The sequence below is a fragment of the Oncorhynchus keta genome, chromosome 28, assembly GCF_023373465.1.
Source record: "Oncorhynchus keta strain PuntledgeMale-10-30-2019 chromosome 28, Oket_V2, whole genome shotgun sequence".
NCBI lineage: Eukaryota > Metazoa > Chordata > Actinopteri > Salmoniformes > Salmonidae > Oncorhynchus > Oncorhynchus keta.
This window is the reverse complement of record NC_068448.1, coordinates 42,617,871-42,640,057: the sequence shown is the minus strand read 5'-3', so window position 1 is coordinate 42,640,057 and position 22,187 is coordinate 42,617,871. Positions and strand designations below refer to the sequence as shown.

The 22,187-nt window shown below is 44.9% G+C and overlaps 1 protein-coding gene across 3 annotated transcripts in view; it reads right to left on the bottom strand.

Moving 5' to 3' along the window:
* Positions 1 to 22,187, bottom strand: part of LOC118361381 (cadherin-4-like) — a 351,441-nt gene that overhangs the window by 39,025 nt on the left and 290,229 nt on the right. For all 3 annotated transcript variants that reach the window (XM_052483099.1, XM_052483098.1, XM_035741268.2), the window contains 4 exons: positions 12,818 to 12,973; positions 10,130 to 10,274; positions 7,554 to 7,726; positions 4,134 to 4,271 (listed from right to left, as the gene is read on the bottom strand). In XM_052483099.1, the coding sequence (XP_052339059.1) occupies positions 4,134 to 4,271; positions 7,554 to 7,726; positions 10,130 to 10,274; positions 12,818 to 12,973 (612 nt within the window). The remainder of the gene's footprint in view (positions 1 to 4,133; positions 4,272 to 7,553; positions 7,727 to 10,129; positions 10,275 to 12,817; positions 12,974 to 22,187) is intronic.

Genomic DNA, 22,187 nt, shown 5'->3' with positions numbered 1-22,187 from the left:
CAACATCAATTGTTCAGAGGAGACTGTGTGAATCAGGCCTTCATGGTCAAATTGCTGCAAAGAAACCACTACTCAAGGACACCAATAAGAAGAGACTTTCTTGGGCCAAGAAACATGAGAAATGGACATGAGACCGGTGAAAATCTGTCCTTTGGTCCGATGAGTCCAAATTTTAGATGTTTGGTTCCAACCACCGTGTCTTTGTGGAGAATGGATGTTCCCCCACATGTGTGATTCCTACCGTGAAACATGGAGGAGGGGGTGTGATGATGTAAGGGTGCTTTGCTGGTGACACTGTCTGTGATTTGAATTCAAGGCACACTTAACCAGCATGACTACCACAGCATTCTGCAGCGATACACCATCCAGTCTGGCTTGCACTTAGTCCCACTATCATTTGTTTTTAACAGGACAATGACCCAACACACCTCCAGGCTGTGTAAGGGTTATTTGACCAAGAAGGAGAGTAATGGAGTGCTGCACCAGATGACCTGGCCTCCACAATGTAGGAACTCCTTCAAGATTGTTGGAAAAGCATTCCAGGTGAAGCTGGTTGAGAGAATGCCAAGAGTGTGCAAAGCTGTCATCAAGGCAAAGGGTGGCTACTTTGAAGAATCTCAAATATCAAATATATTTTGATTTGCTTAACACGTTTTTGGTTACTACATGATTCCATATGTGTTATTTTATAGTTTTGATGTCTTCACTATTATTCTACAATGTAGAAAATAGTTAAAATAAAGAAAAACCCTTGAATGAGTAGGTGTCTCCAAACTTTTGACTGGTAATGTATATTAATTAATATACAGTACCAACTACATAAATATACAATAAGGTCCATTATCTCCTACCTGGACTTTAAATTTGATTCATCTCCTCCCAAACAACACAACCTACTCCACATGTTCAATGTTGCTGCATCATGTGGTGCCAGCATCATGGTATGGGTATGCTTGTCATCGGCAGGGACTGGGGAGTTTGTCAGGATCAAAATAAATATGATAGGAGCAAAACCCAGGTAAAAAGTTAAAGGAAAAACCTCCCCAGTCTTCTGAAAGTTTCATGTTTCAGTGAGACAATTGCATACGTTTATGCCAAAGACACACCGGAATGGCTTTCCAAGGGGTGTTGAGTGTTCCTGGGAGGTCTCGGCACTGACTCAATGATTCCTTCACACATTTACTGAACTTGAGCAATTTGGACAAAACCAATGGGCATACTATTGCCCTAAAAGTTGTGCAAAGTTAATAGAATATTATTCAAAATGATTCACAGCGGCAATGGCTGCCCAAGGGTGCTTCCATCAAGTATCAACTCAGGGGTGTGAAGACGTACACAATCAAGACATCGTTCCTTTTGAACATGTGGAGTAGGTTGTGCAGATCTACAGGGGAAAAACCGCTAATATAATCGCTTTTTAGATGTCCTTTGAAGTAAGAAAAATGTGAAGACCTTCACTAGCCACGGCATCTTTGCTTACAATCATAAGTACCTGCTTATGTACAGAAGTGCCTGCTTAATTGCTTAATTGTTTGCACTGTGCTGTCGAAATCACAGCCCCTTCCTTGCTGTTTACTCTCAGCCATCCCTCCCTTATATTTTATTAGCCACCCTACCCATTCCAGCCATTCGGATAACAAATCATTCAGAGTTTTCTCATTTCCCAACTATCAGGAATACTGCTTCTACTCACTGCCTCCCCTCATCTCATCCCTCCTCCTCTCCCCTATCTGCAACCCTCCACACATTTACGATGTCTGGCAGCATGGTGCCTCCAGGGTACGACTGTGTGTGTCCTGTGTGGCTCCGTTGGTAGAGCACGGTACTCGCAACGCCAGGGTTGCTGGTTCAAATCCCACAGGGGACCACGACTACATAGGCGCTCTGGATAAGAGCATCTGCTAAATGACTAAAATGTGTGTGTGGACAGCAGGCTTGTTCAAGAGGGACTCATCGCTGCTGGGGGAACTACTGTATAATGATCAACATCCCCTGGAAGACCAGAGGATGTATGGATACATTTGCAGCAACGTATGCTAGTCTTGCTGATCTCCATACTGCTTGGTTACACACATCGCTCTTTACTTTGATTTGGTTGACTCCAGGAATGACCTTTTTTTTCCTCTCCCATATACGGTAATGATCATCCCCATTTACACCACTATAATCATCGTTAAGTCTGCTTGCTGTTGTTCTCCGGGTGATGAACGTTGACGACTGGATGTTTCATTACACTCAGGTCAGGAGTGCGCTCTGTCTCAAAGATGATGCCAGGGCTGTGTTTCACCCCTTTCCTGCTCTCGCCTTTATAACTTTCGTCTTCTACCCTTTTCCCCTGTATTCCAGTCCTCCATCTCCCATACCCCCCCTCTCCCTCTTCCTCCCCTCTTCCTCTTACTTGGTCTGTGGCGGTCATGCCGTTTTGTCAGCCGGTTGTTGTCATGCAAACGGCTTACTGTATGTTATCTGGCTATGCGGCATGCCATACGCTGTGGGCTTGTTCGTTTAGCAGACAATATATGCTTATGAGTCCTGTTTCATTATTTTATATTATATGATTTTACAGTAAGAAGAATATAATTGAACTTAGCTGAATAAAATCAAAAGGATATTTTTCCCATTCCGGAGAAAGTGCACATGAAAGCTATGTTGAGTGTAAAAGTAATCATTTGAAATGGGTCCTATAAGGCTACGAGTTATTTGGCAACTTTAGTTGTTAAGGATACAAACCTTATACTGCCTTCGAAATCCAAACGTATATGGGCTGCGTGACGTGACTACAGAGGATTTGAGAAAGAAGCAAAAAAAGAAGAAGCTTGCACTCTGACCCTTACCTCAGGCTGCACACACCGTTCTCTCGTCAAGTGATCATCTTATCACCCATCGGACAATTCTCAAATGAATATATTCTTTACTAATATGTTAAACTAGTTTCGATTTAGAATGGCCCATTATCAAATGGGCAGGAACAAGGGCAGGGGAAACAAATACATGCCATCTGCCTAAGCACTCCAATAGCAAAGGGATGCCACTTATCCCACCTCCAGTTATTCAACTCCTTGCATCAACCATTGTTTAAAGAGAATGCAGCCTCTCGCTGCTCGACAAGTGATATTCCACCCAAACTCTGTATGCCCCGGGCTCCCCAACCTTGTTCCTTCCAGCTACCAAGTGCTTCATTCGGTGAAACCGTCTGAAATCTGTTTGGGAACATCGGAAAGTAACATGTTTTCACAACTAAACATATTTCATTAATCTGTTGACACCTCCTCTCTCTGCATGCTTGAGAAAAGTAATGAAGGAGAGAGGTGAGGAGATGGAAACGCACGGTGGTGAGATATGCTATAGCTAACGGTAGCCTAATGTGACACCCTGTTAATTATGAAGGGGGGAAAAAAGCCCTATTACTAGGCTATTCAAAATCAAATACAAATCCACTAGAATTGTAAGCGAACTCGGTAAAGCCGCCCTGCACAAGTAACGAACCAATAGCATTGCCCAGGCCTCTCCCTAGCATAAGGTAACCAGTCCATCCAGTATGCATTATAATACAGTCCACACTCAAAGGTCATTACTACAATTAGTTTAATTTTGGAATATAGGCTAGACCAATTAAAGACATCTTAAAATATTTTTTAAAATGTTATTCTGTGGTGCGTAATATGCGGTAGGCTATGTATTGTACAACGAACAGCATAATCCTTATTTAAATTCAGTTTTTTTCTTCTTTTTTTTCGGGCATATATAGGCCTATGCATATGTATAAGCTCTAATATGCATATGCATGTTTTGAATTGATCATCACTTTAGAAAGCCCTGTCCATTTCGTTGTTAGGCTTTGAAGCCACATTCACAAATCACCATGTTTTCCACTCAGTTTCAACCTGTTGTTGAACTTCTTGCCTCAAATGGATCAATCGCAGTGTTTCTTCAAATTGATCAATCGCAGTGAGGTGAGTTGTAAAAGCACAATACTGTTTTGATTGCAGTGACGTCAGAATGGTTCGAAGGACAACTGAGCCTTAGCGAGTTGGATACTACGCACGTCCTGAGGGAAGTTTACTGCGGTCGTGACTCACGACTGCTGGTGTGGTGGTAATAGGGTCACCGCAACAGCCCTACTCTCTACTCACGGTTCTGGAGGTGAGCTCCGGCGGGTTGTCGTTGATGTCTGTGACAGAGATGATGGCGGTGGCCGTGTTAGACAGGCCAAAGTTTAGGTTGCCCTCCATGTCCGTGGCCTGGACTATGATGCTGTACTGGGACACTTTCTACAGGACAATCACACAGAGAGAAGAGAGAAGAAGAAGAGAAACCAGAAATCAAACTTACACACAGTGAAAAAAACAAAACACTCAATGCTCAATCATACAAAACTGCATAACGAGTTCAAGGAGGTCAATGTATCCTCTTCTGACACATTCTGTCTCTCTCTCACACACATTAGGTTGCCTCTACACCCACTGTGGTTCTCTCCTCAGCCACAAACCTTTAGCCTGGTAACAGCTTTGCTAGTGTGGGTCCGGTATGTCTCTGACGAAATTAGAAGCAAAACGGCTTGTTCATCCCCTCCCATGACTGTTCTCCCTCCCCTACCTTGGCCCCTACCTCGGGCCCTATCACTCATCTTAATGGGAGCCCAAGCACTGTGGAAAGGAACGCTGAAAGTGTTTTTTTGAGCTGTCTGTACAGAACAGCACTCCTACCTGGGGGAACACAGAGAAATGTTCCCTCCTCCCCCTTACTCTTCACACAGTTGCTTTGCCTTTTTAGAAATTGGTTAATGTTCTTCTTTCCTCACGTGTTGCGTTGGGGCAACCAGCTCTCCTATGTGTAGCCTACAATTCACAGCCACCATTTTGTGTGGAGATGCTCTCCAGAAAGGAGAGTTGAGAATCAGCTGAGAGAAGGTGAATGTGTCACAGCTTTACACAACAGCCCATGTAAGAGCTGTCCATGGTCCTTAGGTCAACATAAATGGGAAACCACAACAGCTATGGCGCTCTGCTGAGCTGTCCATGGTGCTGAAACCAACCCATTCACCTTAGAATGCTGCCCTATTCATAGAGATTTGATTATATCGGTATGTGTATATGTTTTTATGAAAACCCTTTTGAGTTTGTTTGTGTGTATACCTCCCTCCCTCTCTCCCCCTGTCCCAGGCTGCAGACAGGCAGGCAGGCAAGGCAGGCAGGCAGGCAGGCAGGCATAGGGGACAGGACCTGGGAGCTGTCAGGATAATGTGTCTCTTCCCTGGGATTCCCAATTACACTCCCAGTGTCTCCCTCACCTGCTAATTACAGAGTAAATATCCCAATTAGACTGTGAATCCACATCAGAAGGATTAGACAGCTCAGCTCAGCTCTGCTCAGCAGCCTCTCGACCCCCCACCATCCACGCATGCACACACAGATGTGCGCTCACACGAACACACACACGTGCACGTATGCACGCACACACAAACACACATCTTGTTCAGGAGCCCTAGCTGGCCCGCCAGTCCTATCGGGGAGAATCTGCAGTGTGTACCGCAGGCCCACTAATTAGACAAGCCGCTAATTATGTAGAGCACCTCGGAACCTCTCTAAACCACGACAGATCACCAACTACTCTCCACACTACGCCCTTACGCCCCCACACTGTCCTGCACTGTACTAGCTGCTTCTCCACAGAGTTGCTGCCACTGAGTCTACCGGTTCCTAGACAATGGCAAAACAAAGGGAAAGAGAATTAGACGACAGAGGAAGGATACAGAGGCTGGGATGAGCCGAGTAGCGTACAAGTTTTTTTTAAAGACGAAGGAAAGCGAGAGCTAAAGCGAGAGCTAAGGATAAGAGGACTATAGCGGTGGATGGGAAGAGTGAGGAAGAAGGGAATGTGTTGAAAGGCATGTGTGGTAGGGGAGAGGAGTCATGGGAGAAAGTGATAGATCAGAGAGAGGGCACACTTAGACATCTGGCTTCTTGGAGAAAACCTCCTTTAAGCTGGCGTCTCCTGAGGAAAGGCAAGCAGAGAGACCTTATGAGACTGTAGCCGAACTCTGAAAACTGGGCTAGAGTAACAGCAAAGCCTGTGCTACTCTCTCATTCGCTCTCTGTCAGCCTCCTGTTCTGTTAAGTATTCATGTTTATGTATATATGCACTCAGATTTCTGCAAGGGTAAGGGTGTTCTTATCTGTTCTCTACGGGAATGCTGGAGGAAACTTTCTGAGGTAAGTACATTGGTGTGCGCCAACTGAAAGATTGCGTGTGTGTTTGTGTGTAAAAGAAATAAAGAATGTTTGTGTGTGTTTCAGTGTGAGCTTGTGTGTGTGTGTGTGTGTGTGTGTGTGTGTGTGTGTGTGTGTGTGTGTGTGTGTGTGTGTGTGTGTGTGTGTGTGTAGCTCTAATCCAACATTGGGAATGAATCATGTTGGATCGGCAGTGTTCGAATAAAAGAGATGTGGAAAAACAAGCAGGGGTTAAGCTAAAATGTTTCCTCTTTCTTCATCAATTGATCTCCTTTTCTATTCATCCCTCCCTTCCTTCCTTGTGTCTCCCATATTGTTTCATACTGTTCCCTCTCTGTATCACTCAGTTATATGTTTTATATATATTTATTTTACCTTTATTTAACTAGGCAAGTCAGTTAAAATAACAAATTCTTATTTTCAATGACAGCCTGGGAACAGTTGGTTAACTGCCTTGTTCAGGGGCAGAACGACAGATTTTGACCTTGTCAGCTCGGGGATTCGATCTTGCAACCTTTCGGTTACAAGTCCAACGCTCTAACCACTAGAGGCTACCTCCGTTATCTCTCATCCCTCCCTTCCTTTTCTCTTTCCATGTCCAACTCATCAGCCTCTCTCTTCCTTCCTTCCATGTACTTCAGTGTGTGTTTGACAGGTGTCAAGGGTGCGAACTCACACACACACACACACACACACACACACACACACACACACACACACACACACACACACACACACACACACACACACACACACACACACACACACACACACACACACACACACACACACACACACACACACACACCTGAAGGCTCCATGACGCGCTGTTAATAGGTCTGTCAGCAGTGACAGGTAGCTAGGGTGATGCAGCAGAGAGATTCCCTTCAGGGCGTTGACAGTGTTGTCACAGGGACATCTGTGCCACTTAAATAAAGATGTTAGGATGTTGTCATAACGTGACAGCTCCATAAACAAGGTGACCTCAAGGGGGCGGCTTGGGAAACGCTGAGCAGAGCGTGACGTGTGGTGACAGACACCCACGAAGAACATGTATGCTAGATGGGCTAAAACCACACACGCCTTAAGGCCCAAAGATGGACCTCTTTTGAGTTGAAAAATACAATGGAAATAGCCTAAAAACAACACACCGCCTGATTCTGTTACATAACTCTTTCCCGGAGGCAGTTGCAGCACTGCTATTCACCTTCACATTATCCTCCTTTCTTATGTGGACAGCCAGGAGTTGTTTTGACTTGACCAGAAAAACTCTCTACTTTTACACAGAGGACACATCCCACCAGCGTTACCAGGGTTACTGACCTCGCGGTCGAGGCCTGCTGCCACGGTGACGATGTCTCCAGTCTCGCTGTTGATGGTGAACATGTTGGGGATGGGGCTGTGTGGCGTCTGGGACAGGATCCGGTAGCGCACCATCCCATTGGCCGTGGTGTTGTCGTCATTATCGAAGGCTGCCAGGTGCATCACAAATGTACCTGAGGACGAGGAGGCAACAGTCAATCTGGGCATACATACTGAACGCGGGGACAAACACACTGCACGCAAACACATTCAAACCAAGGTTACTATAGTTTTGTGTTTTTATTAGCGTGTTAACGGGTGACCTGTTTATCGCCATGGAGCAGCACTTTTAAGCGCACATGTTTTCCGCACAGACCCCTTTATGCACAGAACACAACGGAACACCTGCTTACAGTCAATGCTTGCACCTTTACATGAAACCGCTTTCTGCTGAAGACCGTGTGCCTCTAGCCAAAATCATGTCAAACTTAATGGCATATTAAATTATATAATTATACCCAATATTACCAGAGCTATGTTTTTCTCTCCGCTGCGGATTCGTGCGCATGCCGCAGGCCGTTTTAAACTACTCGCGAGCCGCACATGTTTTTTGGGTTTGATAACAAACTGCATTGTTTAGCTAGCTAATCATGTAGCTAACTAGCAACCTGTTAACTTGACCACTGACTAGGCTATGCACAGATTTGGATGGCACAGGAAGAAGTGAAAAGGAATAGGCCACTCACAGAGATGCTTCAAAGGTAGGCTGCAAGAGTGGAGTGTGTATGATTGTGTGTGAGAGAAGGTGTGTGTGAGGGCGGGAGTAAGTGGACAAGTTCCTTTTGCATGGCCCGGGTGAGTGGAGACTTCACTTAAGGACCAATGGAATGGCCTAAAATGTGAAAATGCGCCCACCGGGGGCACCGGGCCATGAAAAAGGAACTGGTCCACTTACTCCCGCCCTCACACACACCTTCTCTCACACACAATCATACACACTCCACTCTTGCAGCCTACCTTTGAAGCATCTCTGTGAGTGTGAAAGAGAGAGGGTGTGGGAAACCTTCACAGTACTGATGGTTACAGTGTTTCCATAACATTGTCATATTTTATTTGTTAGGATTTGTTTGTTTGTTTACTATAATAACCTTGGTTCATACACACACTGATCTCTCCCTCTTCCTCTATTCCCTATTACGCTCTTCTCTCTCTGTCCCAGTCCCCTTTCCAATTGCTCTCTTTCTCAGTCCTCTCCTCTCCAGCAGTATTTTCCACACAATTCTAATTACCAGAGATAGTGATATCATCCCAGCGACAGGCTCCGTCCAGAGATAATTCACACCACGGCCCGCATCTCAAACTCCATTACATTTCAAAGCAGCATTTGTCAATGGGGCAGAGGCGAGAGAAGGAAGATTCCAAAGGACTCAGAGAAAGGAGAGGAAGAAAGACCAGAGGAACACAGTGAGAGATAAAGGACAGGCAGAAAGGGGCTTTGCTTTTGGTTCGGTTCAAACGAAGGAAAGTATAAATCTTCCACCCATCTCTCTCTCTGTCTCCCTTTCTGTAGAAAAAAAAGAGAGGAGAGATGGAGACTCACACCGTGTCACCCATCGCCTGGGTAATTTCATTAAACGCCACTCTTAGGGGGCTTAATGTGGACCCTTTCTACGGGCGTCCTGCTCTGTGCCTGACAGGATTAGGGCTCTAAATGACTCTTTAATTTGAAAGCGAATTCAACTCAGTAATTGGCTTCCCACTGAAACCACTGGAGCTCTAGATTCTAAAACTATTTTTTTATGATTATTGTTTGGCTGCATGTCACGCATGCTACCGCTGAGGTTTGGGGATGTGTGTGTGTGTGTGTGTGTGTGTGTGTGTGTGTGTGTGTGTGTGTGTGTGTGTGTGTGTGTGTGTGTGTGTGTGTGTGTGTGTGCACGCGTGCGTGCGTCCTTGTGTTGGGGTGGGAGAGTTTGTAGCAAAATCGGTTCAGAGTGAAAAAGAGAAAGAAAGAGAGAGTTAGTGAGAAAAGTAAAGTACACAGCTAGGCCCAGGAAACCTCTTCAGATTTCAGATCACCGTTAGTGCAAGTCCTGGCTCATCAGTCTTTCTCTCAATCTTTCACACACATGCACGCACGCACGCACGCACGCACGCACGCACGCACACACACACACACACACACATGAGGGAACACATCAAATGAGTCAGTGGAGCTACAGCTGCAGCTTGGCACATTTAATCCTCAATATCCTCTCCAGCCACAACATCCACAGCTTTATGGCCATGCAGCCCAGCACTAGAGCTGGCTAAATGAACACACTGCAGGACAGAAGCCCTCCATCTGAATAAATGCCTCTATATCAAGTGGAATGTGAAGCAGAATAAATATATTTAAAAAAAAACAAACATAAAAGCCCCGAACGGTATCCTCTTCGGGCTCGGTTTTTCTCACGCAGAATAGCAAAGGAAGGTACAAAGACTGTTGTAAAACTCACTATTCTCTGCAGTGTGATTTACATCGTAGCTTTTCTCCGTCCATGTCTGTGAGAAAGAGGTGGTGTTTTATCCCTCCCTCCCTTCCTTCCTGTGTTTACCTGGCTTGGAGCCCTCATCCACAGAGCCGTTGTAGACCTGGTTCTTGAATTCAGGCCGGTTGTCGTTCATGTCTATGACATAGATGTACAGGTCTATGGGGCTCTCCACCCGCTCACCATTCATGTTCACTGCATGGGCACGAAGCTGGGGGGAGAGACAGAGACAGACAGAGAGAGAGAGAGAGGGTCAGTTAAGCAGTACTAACCAGTACTAGACACTGCATTAAGGCATATTTCTGGAAAAACAACAGGAACAGAGAGAAATAAACAATGTTGCATTGCATACATCAATTGTGCAGACCAACGGGCACCCGGCACCAATAATATATACCAGAAAAACAACAACTATGATTATATTTCATTTAAATGTAAAATTCTGGGGGAGAAATGTCACACCCTAAAATGCTGTCCATTCTCATCTCCAACACCGAATCCTCAGAACTGGTGTCTTCAAAGTAACCAACACAACAACCTCTTTTATAAAAAGCTGACTTCCCTTAAAAATAGTATTTCCTTGTATCCTTCTTCTCCTGGTCGTCTTGGATCTCAGTCCAACATTCTGTTGTTGTTTTTTTTTGTTTTAAAGGGGAATCACAAAATCTCTTAACCTCTAGCCCACATCACAAACACAGCGATTTGATGTGAACCCGCTGCCAGGCTCAGCTGTGTCCTGTCGTAGATCAATAGCAGCAGCCAACTCTAGGATTTCAAACAAAGTTTGGACATGGGTTTAATACCCAAATCGATACAGGCTGGGAAGCATGTCCAGATATCTGAAAGAAAAATGTTTTGATAAAGAACACTGAGGGAGAAAAATGCTGGTAACATAACTCAGTTATAGAGTATCTGTTAAGATTCAATAAACATCTACGCTCTGTTTTTACTGCACCCAGCGAGAGAGCCAAACTAACAGACTCCATTTGAAAAATGAAACAAAACATATTTTCAGGGGGTTACTGGACATACTGCTATTTGACCTTACTAGCATGTTTTAAGTCCACAAAAGAGGATTTATTCAACAATATCGCATTACACTAAAATAGTTTAGGTTTAGAAATTATATAGGGGACCCCTGGACTAACATCCCACTGCTACAGGCTAAGGCTGGCAAATATGTAGCCTGTCAGAACGTCTGAGATCCTGGAGCAGACATAGCAAGACCCATCTGATTCTCAAGAAGAAGAGAAACAAAAAAAGTTGAGAGGAGAGCAATATCAAAGTTGAAGCCGCAGGTCCTCCACCTTTTCGATGCTTCTGATAAGATGGTCATAGCGATGCCTCCGACCACAGGGTTGTGGCCTTGTGACGGGAAATAGAATTAGGAGGAAGCTCCATCCACTTCCCTCCTCTAAGACAGGTGAACGTCCTCTCTCCCCCACCCTCTATTCGTCGCCCACCACTCCCCTCTTCTCTCCTCTCTGCATCTCACAACAATTGAATCAGCCAGGTCTCCCAAAGGTTAATTTGACTTAACTTTTTCCCTCTGCATCGTCTGATCTGGCCCTGCACCCAATATCCGAGCGCTGCACTGGCACTCTGCTACACTGCAGCCTGGGAGCCCGCAAGCCCTTATCTCTCCCCCTGTGCTGCGGCATGCGGCCCCCACACCCTCATTCAATAACACCGCCAGTAAGAGATTACCAGCCATGTTTAAAGAAGCCAAGATATAATTCTGGGTCCGAATGAAAGTTATCATCTTGAAAGGGACCGGGTATGAGGGAGGAAACAACACACACCACGCCACGCACCGTGGCGCCCAGCACTTGGCACAGGCCAAGCATCCGATGGAGATAACACAAGACCCAGAACACTGACTTCTTCCTTTTTTGAAAGTATTTTTTTTTTTTTTATCCGATTCGATGCCCTGGCCTGCTATGAATCGGAGCATGCTTATTTTGAAGAGGAGAAAGTTTTGGTCTTCAAACTTTTCTTGTGTCTCTGTTTAATCCGTGTTATGAAATCAGAAACGCACATTAAAACCGAATGCTGAATGAAAAAACTGCCTACAAAAGTCGCTTTGAGGAAGCATTAGCCATCTTCAAGGATATTACAGTTGTAAGATAACGAAAGAGAACTTTTACCCACAAAGCATTGCTCATGTTCTGTTCAGTCTTACTTACGTAATGGATAACATATAGTTGCTGACTGTGTGGCTACATTCGGTTCTTTAATGGTGTCCGATAGAGACACAGGTCCAGCCCTGACAGCTTTATCTCTTTCTCAACCTGTCTTCCTGCGCCCCTCACCTCGCCCAACCGGTGTACAGTTAGAGGATGCTATTCACCTCCATACAGCCTGGGACTGAGCTTTAAGTCAAGCAGACGTCATCAAGCCTTGGCCTTTCCTAACAAATCACCCCATCGATCCTGCATCCTCCTGGAAAGCTGGACCTCCGCGCTCCCTGAGTCCAACAAATGCGTGGCAGACAGGATGGAGAGATGTGAGGGGTAAGGAGAAAGAGAGACAGAGAGAGAGAGAGAGAGAGACACACACAATTGTAGAGCGAAGCATGAATGAGTGGGTGACCAATTGTGGTTGAGTCATTCTCATGGTCTGTAGGGCGAGTGTTGGTACTTGGTCAATGTCATGTAGCTGTAGCTAGCCTCGGCCTTCACTCTCGGCCTGTCGCTAACTCATTACACAGGTGCGTGTGCACGCACGTGCGTAAATTACGCGCATGTGACTCACATGGTACGACGATCTCCTCTCTCGGTCCAGGGGTTTGGTGACGAACATCTTCCCGGCGACAGGGTCGATACTGAACACCTCATTGGGTGGCTGGTCCGCTCCCACCCCCGTGATGCTGTACCGGATGGAGATGTTACGGTCCTGGTCCGAACGGATCTGCAGACAAGACACAGTAAGGCACTGTCAGTTTTAACTCTGTGGTCTTACTACTGCTTCTGAAATCGGGTTTCATCTTTTTCGAAGCACATTCAAGCATTGAGCAATATGGGAGATTGGAGAAATAACATTGCCTTGACAGTGTGTTATGAAATATGTGTTGGTTCCCTAGTGGTAGACGGTGAGGCCGTATAGAAAGGTATCACACATTGATGGTAAACCATACTTTCTTCCATGCCACTGCATCCATTGGTGTGACGGGTTAAGCGTTGATTCCAGGACTAGATCATCATATACTGTAGAGGCAGGGAGACCAATGATTACCGTGGGCCAGAGCTAGGGGCCAATCATCAGATATTGTATATTCATCAAAAATACACAAAGCACACACAGGCACGCTGGCACACACACACATACATACACAAACACACACAAACAAACACATCCATCATAACTCAGCACTCCCAGCTATAGCTGTGAATTTCATTAGTGCTACAGAATGGTGCAGAACGCATTCTCTTTGGCACAACTGGGGTACTTCAAACTGGAAATTCAATATTTCTCTTTCTTTCAGTGGATAGAAAAAGAAATCAACATACATTTGCAAAGAGCATTTTTCTTCTGCTTGACAGCTGGAGTTTTAATAAACAGCTCTTACAGGGACTGTGGCTCGAACGCTGTCACAACGTGAGCCGAAAAAGACAAATAAGAAAATGAAAATGTCAAACTCTTCTCGTAAACACTGTTAATAAGGAAGTTTAGTTTAGTTTATTAGGATGCCCATTAGCTACTGCACATGCAGCAGATACTCTTCCTGTGGTTCACATAAAACATACAAATACATGAGAAAGGACATTCAATAGAAATAAATAATACAAAATAAAAAAATAAGAGATATATATTGGAAAGACACCAAGAAAAATATTACACACTATTCATATATACATAATCATACTATTATCTACAGTTAAATTAGACCTTTAGAAGAGGAGAGGAGCTGTGATACAATGTGTGTTTTTTTCATCAGTTTCTTAAAGCTAAATGAGCTTTTTGCCTGAGTAACCACTGATGGCAGAGCATTCCACGATGACATGGCTCTATACATAACTGAGCGACTTATTCAATCTTTTTTTGTTTTGGGAACAGTGAAGAAACCCATAGTGGCGTGTCTGGTGGGGTACGTACACTATATATACAAAAGTATGTGGACACTCCTTCAAATGACTGGATTTGGCTATTTCAGCCACACCCATTGCTGACAGGTGTATCAAATCGAGCACAACGCCATGCAATCTACATAGACAAACATTGGCAGTAGAATGACCCTTACTGAAGAGCTGAGAAACTTTCAACATGACACTGTCATAGGATGCCACCTCTCCAACAAGTATGTTCATCAAATTTCTGCCTTGCTAGAGATGCCCCGGTCAACTGTAAGTGCTGTTATTGTGAAGTGGAAACGTCTAGGAGTAACAACGGCTCAGCACTGAAGTAGTAGAACTAACAATCTCACGGAACTTGACCGCCGAGTGCTGAAGCACGTACTGCGTAAAAATAGTTTGTCCTTGGTTGCAACACTCACTACTGAGTTCCAAACTGCCTCTGGAAGCAACATCAGCACAAGAACTGTTCGTCGGGAGCGTCATGAAATGGGTTTCCATGGTCTAGCAGCCGCACACAAGCCTAAGATCACCATGCGCAATGAAAGTGTCGGCTGGAGTGGTGTAAAGGTCGCCGACATTGGACGCTGGAGCAGTGGAAATGCATTCTCTGGCGTTCATCTGGCAGTCCGACGGACGAATCTGGGTTTGGCGGATGCCAGGAGAACACTACCTGCCTGAATGGATAGAGCTGACTGTAAAGTTTGGTGGAGGAGGAGTAATGGTCTGGGGCTGTTTCATGGTTTGGGATAGGACCCTTAGTTCCAGTGAAGGGAAATCTTAACACTACAGCACACAATTACATTCTAGACAATTCTGTGCTTCCAACTTTGTGGCAACAGTTTGGGGAAGGCCCTTTCCTGTTTTAGCATAATAATGCTCCATACACAAAGCGAGGTCCCTACAGAAATGGTTTGTAGAGATCGGTGTGGAAGAACTGACCTGAACCCCATCGAACACCTTTGGGATGAATTGGAACGGCGACTGCGAGTCAGGCCTAATCGCCCAACACCAATGCCCGACCTCACTAATGCTTGTGGCTGAATGGGAGCAAGTTCCGTCATCTAGTGGAAAGCCTTCCCAGAAGAGTGGAGGCTGTTATATTAATGCCCATGATTATGGAATGAGATGATCGACGAGTAGATGTCCACATACTTTTGGTGCAGTGTATGTCTGTTTGATTATACAAGTGGTTAGGCATTTTTAACACACAAATGTTTCTAAAAAAAGACTAGAAGAGAAGTAGTCAATTTCTCTCCAACCCTAAACCACGAAATTATACCATGCATATTGTTGATGATAGTTCTATGTGTGTAGTTAAAGGCAAGGTGTGGTGCTTTGTTGTGAGCCAGCTGCAACATTGCTTAGTCTTCCTTTGCTGCACTTGACCATATTACCGGACATCAAGACAAGACCAGAGCCTGAACAACTAGTACAGTTGATGTTTGTGTAAAACATTCAGAACATCTTTTAATAACAGACATACCCCTCCCCATCTTCACAACAACTTTGTCGATATGACCTGACCATAAAAACGGACTATCCGATGTTACTCCTAGGAGTCTTCAACTCCTGTTGAGGTTTAGGTCGAAGAGAATGAACCAAAATACAGTGCTTTTGGTTTTAGATGTGTTTAATACCAGTTTATTGACCCATTCTGACACTGACTGTAACTCATTGGTAAAGCGGCTCAGTGAGCTCACTGTCTGTAGGTGCTGTTGTGTAGAGTGTGCAGCAAGCCAATTGGGCCCCCTGATTGGGGAGCGGTCTAAGGCATTGCATCTCAGTGCATGAAGAGTCACTGTCGTCCCTGGTTTGAATCCAGGCTGCATCACATCCGACTGTGATTGACTTGCCAGGTTAAAAAAATACAAATGAACCCTTTCATGTTCATAATGGAAATGTCGAATTTCCTTGAATACACTTGTTCATTGAGCTTCCTGATGTCTAATTATTCTTTGGACACATGGGATCAAGTTTGTAATACACATTTCATGTGAATACATGTTCGAATGATCCGATCTTAATCATTTTTGGTATATAGATTGTCCGAACCATATATATATATAAACTCAGCAAAAAAAGAAACGTTCTCTCACTGTCAACTGCATTTATTTCAAGCAAACTTAACATATTTGTTAACAACAAATATTTGCATGAACATAACAAGCTTCAACAACTGAGACATGAACTGAACAAGTTCCACAGACATGTGGCTAACAGAATAATGTTAGTAATTAATAATGACTAATGGAATAATGTGTCCCTGAACAAAGGTGGGGGGGGGTCAATATCAAAAGTAACAGTCAGTATCTGGTGTGGCCACCAGCTGCATTAAGTACTGCAGTGCATCTCCTCCTCATGGACTGCACCAGATTTGCCAGTTCTTGCTGTGAGATGTTACCCCAATCTTCCACCAAGGCACCTGCAAGTTCCCGGACATTTCTGGGAGGGATGGCCATAGCCCTCACCCTCCGATCCAACAGGTCCCAGACGTACTCAATGGAATTGAGATCTGGGCTCTTCGCTGACTTTCCTGTCTTGCAGTAAATCACGCACAGAACGAGTAGTATGGCCAGTGGCATTGTCATGCTGGAGGGTCATGTCAGGATGAGCCTGCGGGAAGGGTACCACATATGTCTTCCCTGTAACGTACAGCATTGAGATTGCCTGCAATGACAACAAGCTCAGTCCGATGATGCTGTGACACACCGCCACAGACCATGACGGACCCTCCACCTCGATCCCTCTCCAGAGTACAGGCCTCAGTGTAACGCTCATTCCTTCGACAATAAACGTGAATCTGACCATCACCCCTGGTGAGACAAAACAGCTGTCCGCCCTGTCTCCCTGTCTTAGGTGTGTCACAGTATATATCGCTTTCTTTATTTGTTGTAGAACAATAGTGAAGACATCAAAACTATGAAATAACACATATGGAATCATGTAGTAACCAAAAAAGTGTTAATCAAATCAAAATATATTTTAGATTTTAGATTCTTCAAAGTAGCCACCCTTTGCCTTGATAACAGCTTTGCATTCTCTTAATGAGCTTCATGAGGTAGTCACCTGGAATGCTTTTCAAACAGTCTTGAATGAGTTCCCACATATGCTGAGCACTTGTTGGCTGCTTTTCCTTCGCTCTGCGGTCCAACTCATCCATCACAATTGGGTTGAGTTGGGTAATTGTGGAGGCCAGGTCATCACTCAATCTCCCTCCGTCTTGGTCAAATAGCCCTTACACAGCCTGGAGGTGTGTTCTGGGTCATTGTCCTGTTGAAAAACAGATGATAGTGGGACTAAGCGCAAACCAGATGGGATGACATATCACTCTAGAATGATGTGATAACCATAATGGTTAAGTGTGCCTTGAATTCTAAATAAATCATAGACAGGGTCACCAGCAAAGCACCCCCACATCATCCTCTATTCTTCACGGTGGTAACCACACATGCAGATATCATCTGTTCACCTCCTCTGCGTCTCACAAAGACGGCGGTTGGAACCAAAAACTCAAATTTGGACTCATCAGACCAAAGGACAGATTTCCAGTTGTCTAATGTTCATTGCTCGTGTTTCTTGGCCCAAGCTAGTCACTACTTATTATTGGAATCCTTTAGTAGTGGTTTCTTTGCAGCAATTGGACCATGAAGGCCTGATTCAAGCAGTCTCCTCTGAACAGTTGATGTGGAGATGTGTCTGTTATTTGAACTCCGTGAGGTGCAATCTGAGGTGCAGTTAATTGCCAATTTCTGAGGCTGGCACCTCTAATGAACTTATCCTCTGCAGCAGAGGTAACTCAGGGTCTTCCATTCCTGTGGCGGTCCTCAAGAGAGCCAGTTTCATCATATCGCTTGATAGTTTTTGCGACTGCACTTGAAGAAACTTTCAAAGTTCATTACATTTCCGGATTGACTTAAAGTAACGATGGACTGTTTTTTCTCTTGGCTTTTTTTGAGCTGTTCTTGCCATAATATGGACTTGGTCTTTTACCAAATAGGGATATCTTCTGTATACCACCTCCTACCTTGTCACAACACAACTGATTGGCTTAAACAGATTAAGAAGAAAATCAATTTCACAAATTAACTTTTGACAATGCACACCTGTTAATTGAAATACATTTTAACCAGCTTCACTACCTCGTGAAGCTGGTTGAGAGAATGTCGACAGTGTGCAAAGCTGTCTTCAAAGCAGAGGGTGGCTACTTTGAAGATTCTCAAATCTGAAATATATTTTGATTTGTTTAACACTTTTAGCAAACATATACATAAAAAAAACGGAAATATCACATTTACATAAGTATTCAGACCCTTTACTCTGGGCTGTTGAAGCACCTGTGGCAGCGATTACAGCCTCGAGTCTTCTTGGTACGACGCTACAAGCTTGGCTCACCTGCTCCATTCATTTTTGCCTCGACCCTGACTAGTCTCCCAGTCTCTGCCGCTGAAAAACATCCCCACAGCATGATGCTGCCACCACCATACTTCACCGTAGGGATGGTGCCAGGTTTCCTCCAGACGCTTGGCAATCAGGCCAAATAGTTCAATCTTCGTATCATCAGAACAGAGAATCTTGTTTCTCATGGTCTGGTCTGAGTCCTTTAGGTGCCTTTTGGCAACCTCCAAGTGGGCTGTCATGTGCCTTTTACTGAGGAGTGGGTTATGTCTGGCCCCTATACCTTAAAGGCCTGATTGGTGGAGTGCTACAGAGATGGTTGGCCTTCTGGAAGGTTCTCCCATCTCCACACAGGAACTCTGGAGCTCTATCAGAGTGGCCATCAGGTTCTTGGTCACCTCCCTGACCAAGGCCCTTTTCCACCGATTGCTCAGTTTGGCTGGGAGGCCAGCTCTAGGAAGAGTCTCGGTGGTTCCAAACTTTTTCCATTTAAAAATGATAGAGGCTACTGTGTTCTTGGGGACCTTCAATGATGCAGTAATGTTTTGGTACCCTTCCCTGATCTGTGCCTCGAGACAATCCTGTCTCAGAGCTCTATCGACAATTACTTCCACCCCATGGCTTGGTTTTCTGCTCTGACACGCACTGTTAACTGTGGGACCTTATATGGAAAGGTGTGTGCCACCACGGGTGGACTCCAATCAAGTTGTAGAAACATCTCAAGGATGATCAATGGAAACAGGATGCACCTGAGCTCAATTTCAGGTCTCATAGCAAAAAGTCTGAATACTGATGAAAATAAGGTATTTTCAATTATTATTATTTTTTTTTTAATAAACATTTGCAAAAATGTCTAAAACCCTGTTTTCGCTTTGCCATTATGGTTTATTGACTGTAGAGTGATGAGGACAAACGTTTGTGGAATCCATTTTGGAATAAGGTTGTAACGTAACAAAATGTGGTTAAAGGGAAAGGAGTCTGAATACTTTCCGAAAGCACTTTATAGATTGTCTGTAGCGGTATCTGAATATAAAAACAATATTTAAATAAATCCACACACTCTCGCTCTCCCATGCATACCCCCTAGAGTGCATGCAGTGTAAGCACATTCAATGGAGTCATTTTATCAGCTTTATTTGACTTTTTCTCAGATCATTATACATTCAAATCGTAATAATTGTCTGGACCGATATATATATAAAAACAATATATAAAGAAATCCATATATTGGACAGCATAAGCAAATCTCAATCTAAGTCGATTGCGAGTGAGGCCCTGCTACAACATTCTCCCCCTTTCTGTCCCCCTCTCTCACATGCACACGTGTCTACATGATGCTATATTATTATTTTTATTTAACATTGATTTAACTAGGCAAATCAGTTAAGAACAAATTCTTATTTACAATGACAGCCTACCGGGGAACAGTGGGTTAACTGCCTTGTTCAGGGGCAGAACGACAGGTTTTTAACCTTGTCAGCTCGTGGATTCGATCCAGCAACCTTTCGGTTACTGGCTCAACGCTCCAACCACTAGGCTACCTGCTGCCCCATATATAGTAAAAGGACTTGAATGGGTTAAGAATAAACCATTTCTGAGAAAATTCAGGTTGCATTTATTGAGATGACTCATGTAGAGATTAGCTGGCACAGCCACACAGTCATAAAATCGTATTTTAAACCTAAACCTAACCACCCTGCTAGCCCTAATGCCTAACCCTAACCACCCTGCTAGCCCTAATGCCTAACCCTAACCACCCTGCTAGCCCTAATGCCTAACCCTAACCACCCTGCTAGCCCTAATGCCTAACCCTAACCACCCTGCTAGCCCTAATGCCTAACCCTAACCACCCTGCTAGCCCTAATGCCTAACCCTAACCACCCTGCTAGCCCTAATGCCTAACCCTAACCACCCTGCTAGCCCTAATGCCTAACCCTAACCACCCTGCTAGCCCTAATGCCTAACCCTAACCACCCTGCTAGCCCTAATGCCTAACCCTAACCACCCTGCTAGCCATAATGCCTAACCCTAACCACCCTGCTAGCCCTAATGCCTAACCCTAACCACCCTGCTAGCCCTAATGCCTAACCCTAACCACCCTGCTAGCCCTAATGCCTAACCCTAACCACCCTGCTAGCCCTAATGCCTAACCCTAACCTTAAATGAAGACCAAAAAGCTCATTTTTACGATATAGCTCATTTTGACTTCGCAGCTGGCCTATCTAGCGTAAACTGCTCAGTTCTGCCTCGAGGGCAAGACTCATGACAATAAACATCATCCTGCGAGAAAAGCAAAGATGAACCTACGGAGAGAATAGCTGGTGATATACTACACACATGACTGTGCAAACACACACACACACGAACCCAACCACCCACCCACACATTCCAGAGCAGAAGAGCTATTAAGTACATTAAGTTAATTGCACGGAGTGTGATTTGGGCTGGAGTGGAGAGTAATTGGGCTTCATTTGAGGGGGTCTGTCAATTTAGCTCCCGCATAAGGTGCTAGCCAGCCCTCCAACTTCCTTCCATTAGAGGGATGAGAGCTAGTGCTACTATTTCTCACACACACACACACACACACACACACACACACACACACACACACACACACACACACACACACACACACACACACACACACACACACACACACACACACACACACACACACACACACACACACACACACACACACACTCCTCCTATCCCACCATCTCTTCTCCAATCAGTGACTATTTCAGGAGCGAGCCGCGAGTGGTCGTAAAGTGAAAGACCAAGTTGTCTCCATCTTTCAGCACTCACGGTACCAATTTGACAGTACTTTTGACCCACTAGGATCCTGGCCCGGGGAGAGAATAGCCTGAGACTAACCAGGGAAGGACTAGGACATCGTGTGTCAGACAGCTGTCATCCAGACTGATCCTAGCATCACCATAACAACCTGTCATCATCATCATCATCACCAGGATCATCATCGTCCTCCTCCTCCTCCTCTCCCTCCACTCTCAATGTGTTGTAACGGTATGGTCCCCCACACAAACTCACAGTCCTCTCTGGAGGAACTACTACTTACATACAGCAAACACACTCACACACACACACACACACACACGTGCGTACTTGTGCAAAGGCCTATGCTCCAACGCAGTGAATTACTTGAAAGCTGACGGCAATGGTAATTAACAAGCTGTTTTTTAACAGATTGGCTACTTGTACTTCAAAGACTTTCCATCCTCAAAACAACAACGACAACAAACAGAGGAGAGAGGGCTATAGGTGTAACTCGCAGCTGGGTTGAACTCTCCCTCCCCTAACTACTGTCCTCCATGCTCATTTAGCTGAAGCATTAAGGCGGGGTGGGAGGATGGAAACCGTACCAACTTAATTTGCTGCTTCCAGTCCAAAATTCTCCACGGCTAAACTCCTGTGTTTCTCCTGCCTCCCCTTCTCTCTCACTCTCTCTTTCTCTCCATTTCAGGGACAGAAACCATGCATGAAAAAATGTAATTACTTCAATCCGTTGGCTTTGGCAGCGGCGCATAAATCCTTCCCAGTTAGAAGTGATAGCACTCCTTCATTTCTTCCCCGTTCCCCCCGCCCCCTGATTTCCCACCCGCTTCCAAGTCCTCCTGCTTGGGGGAGAATCAGCT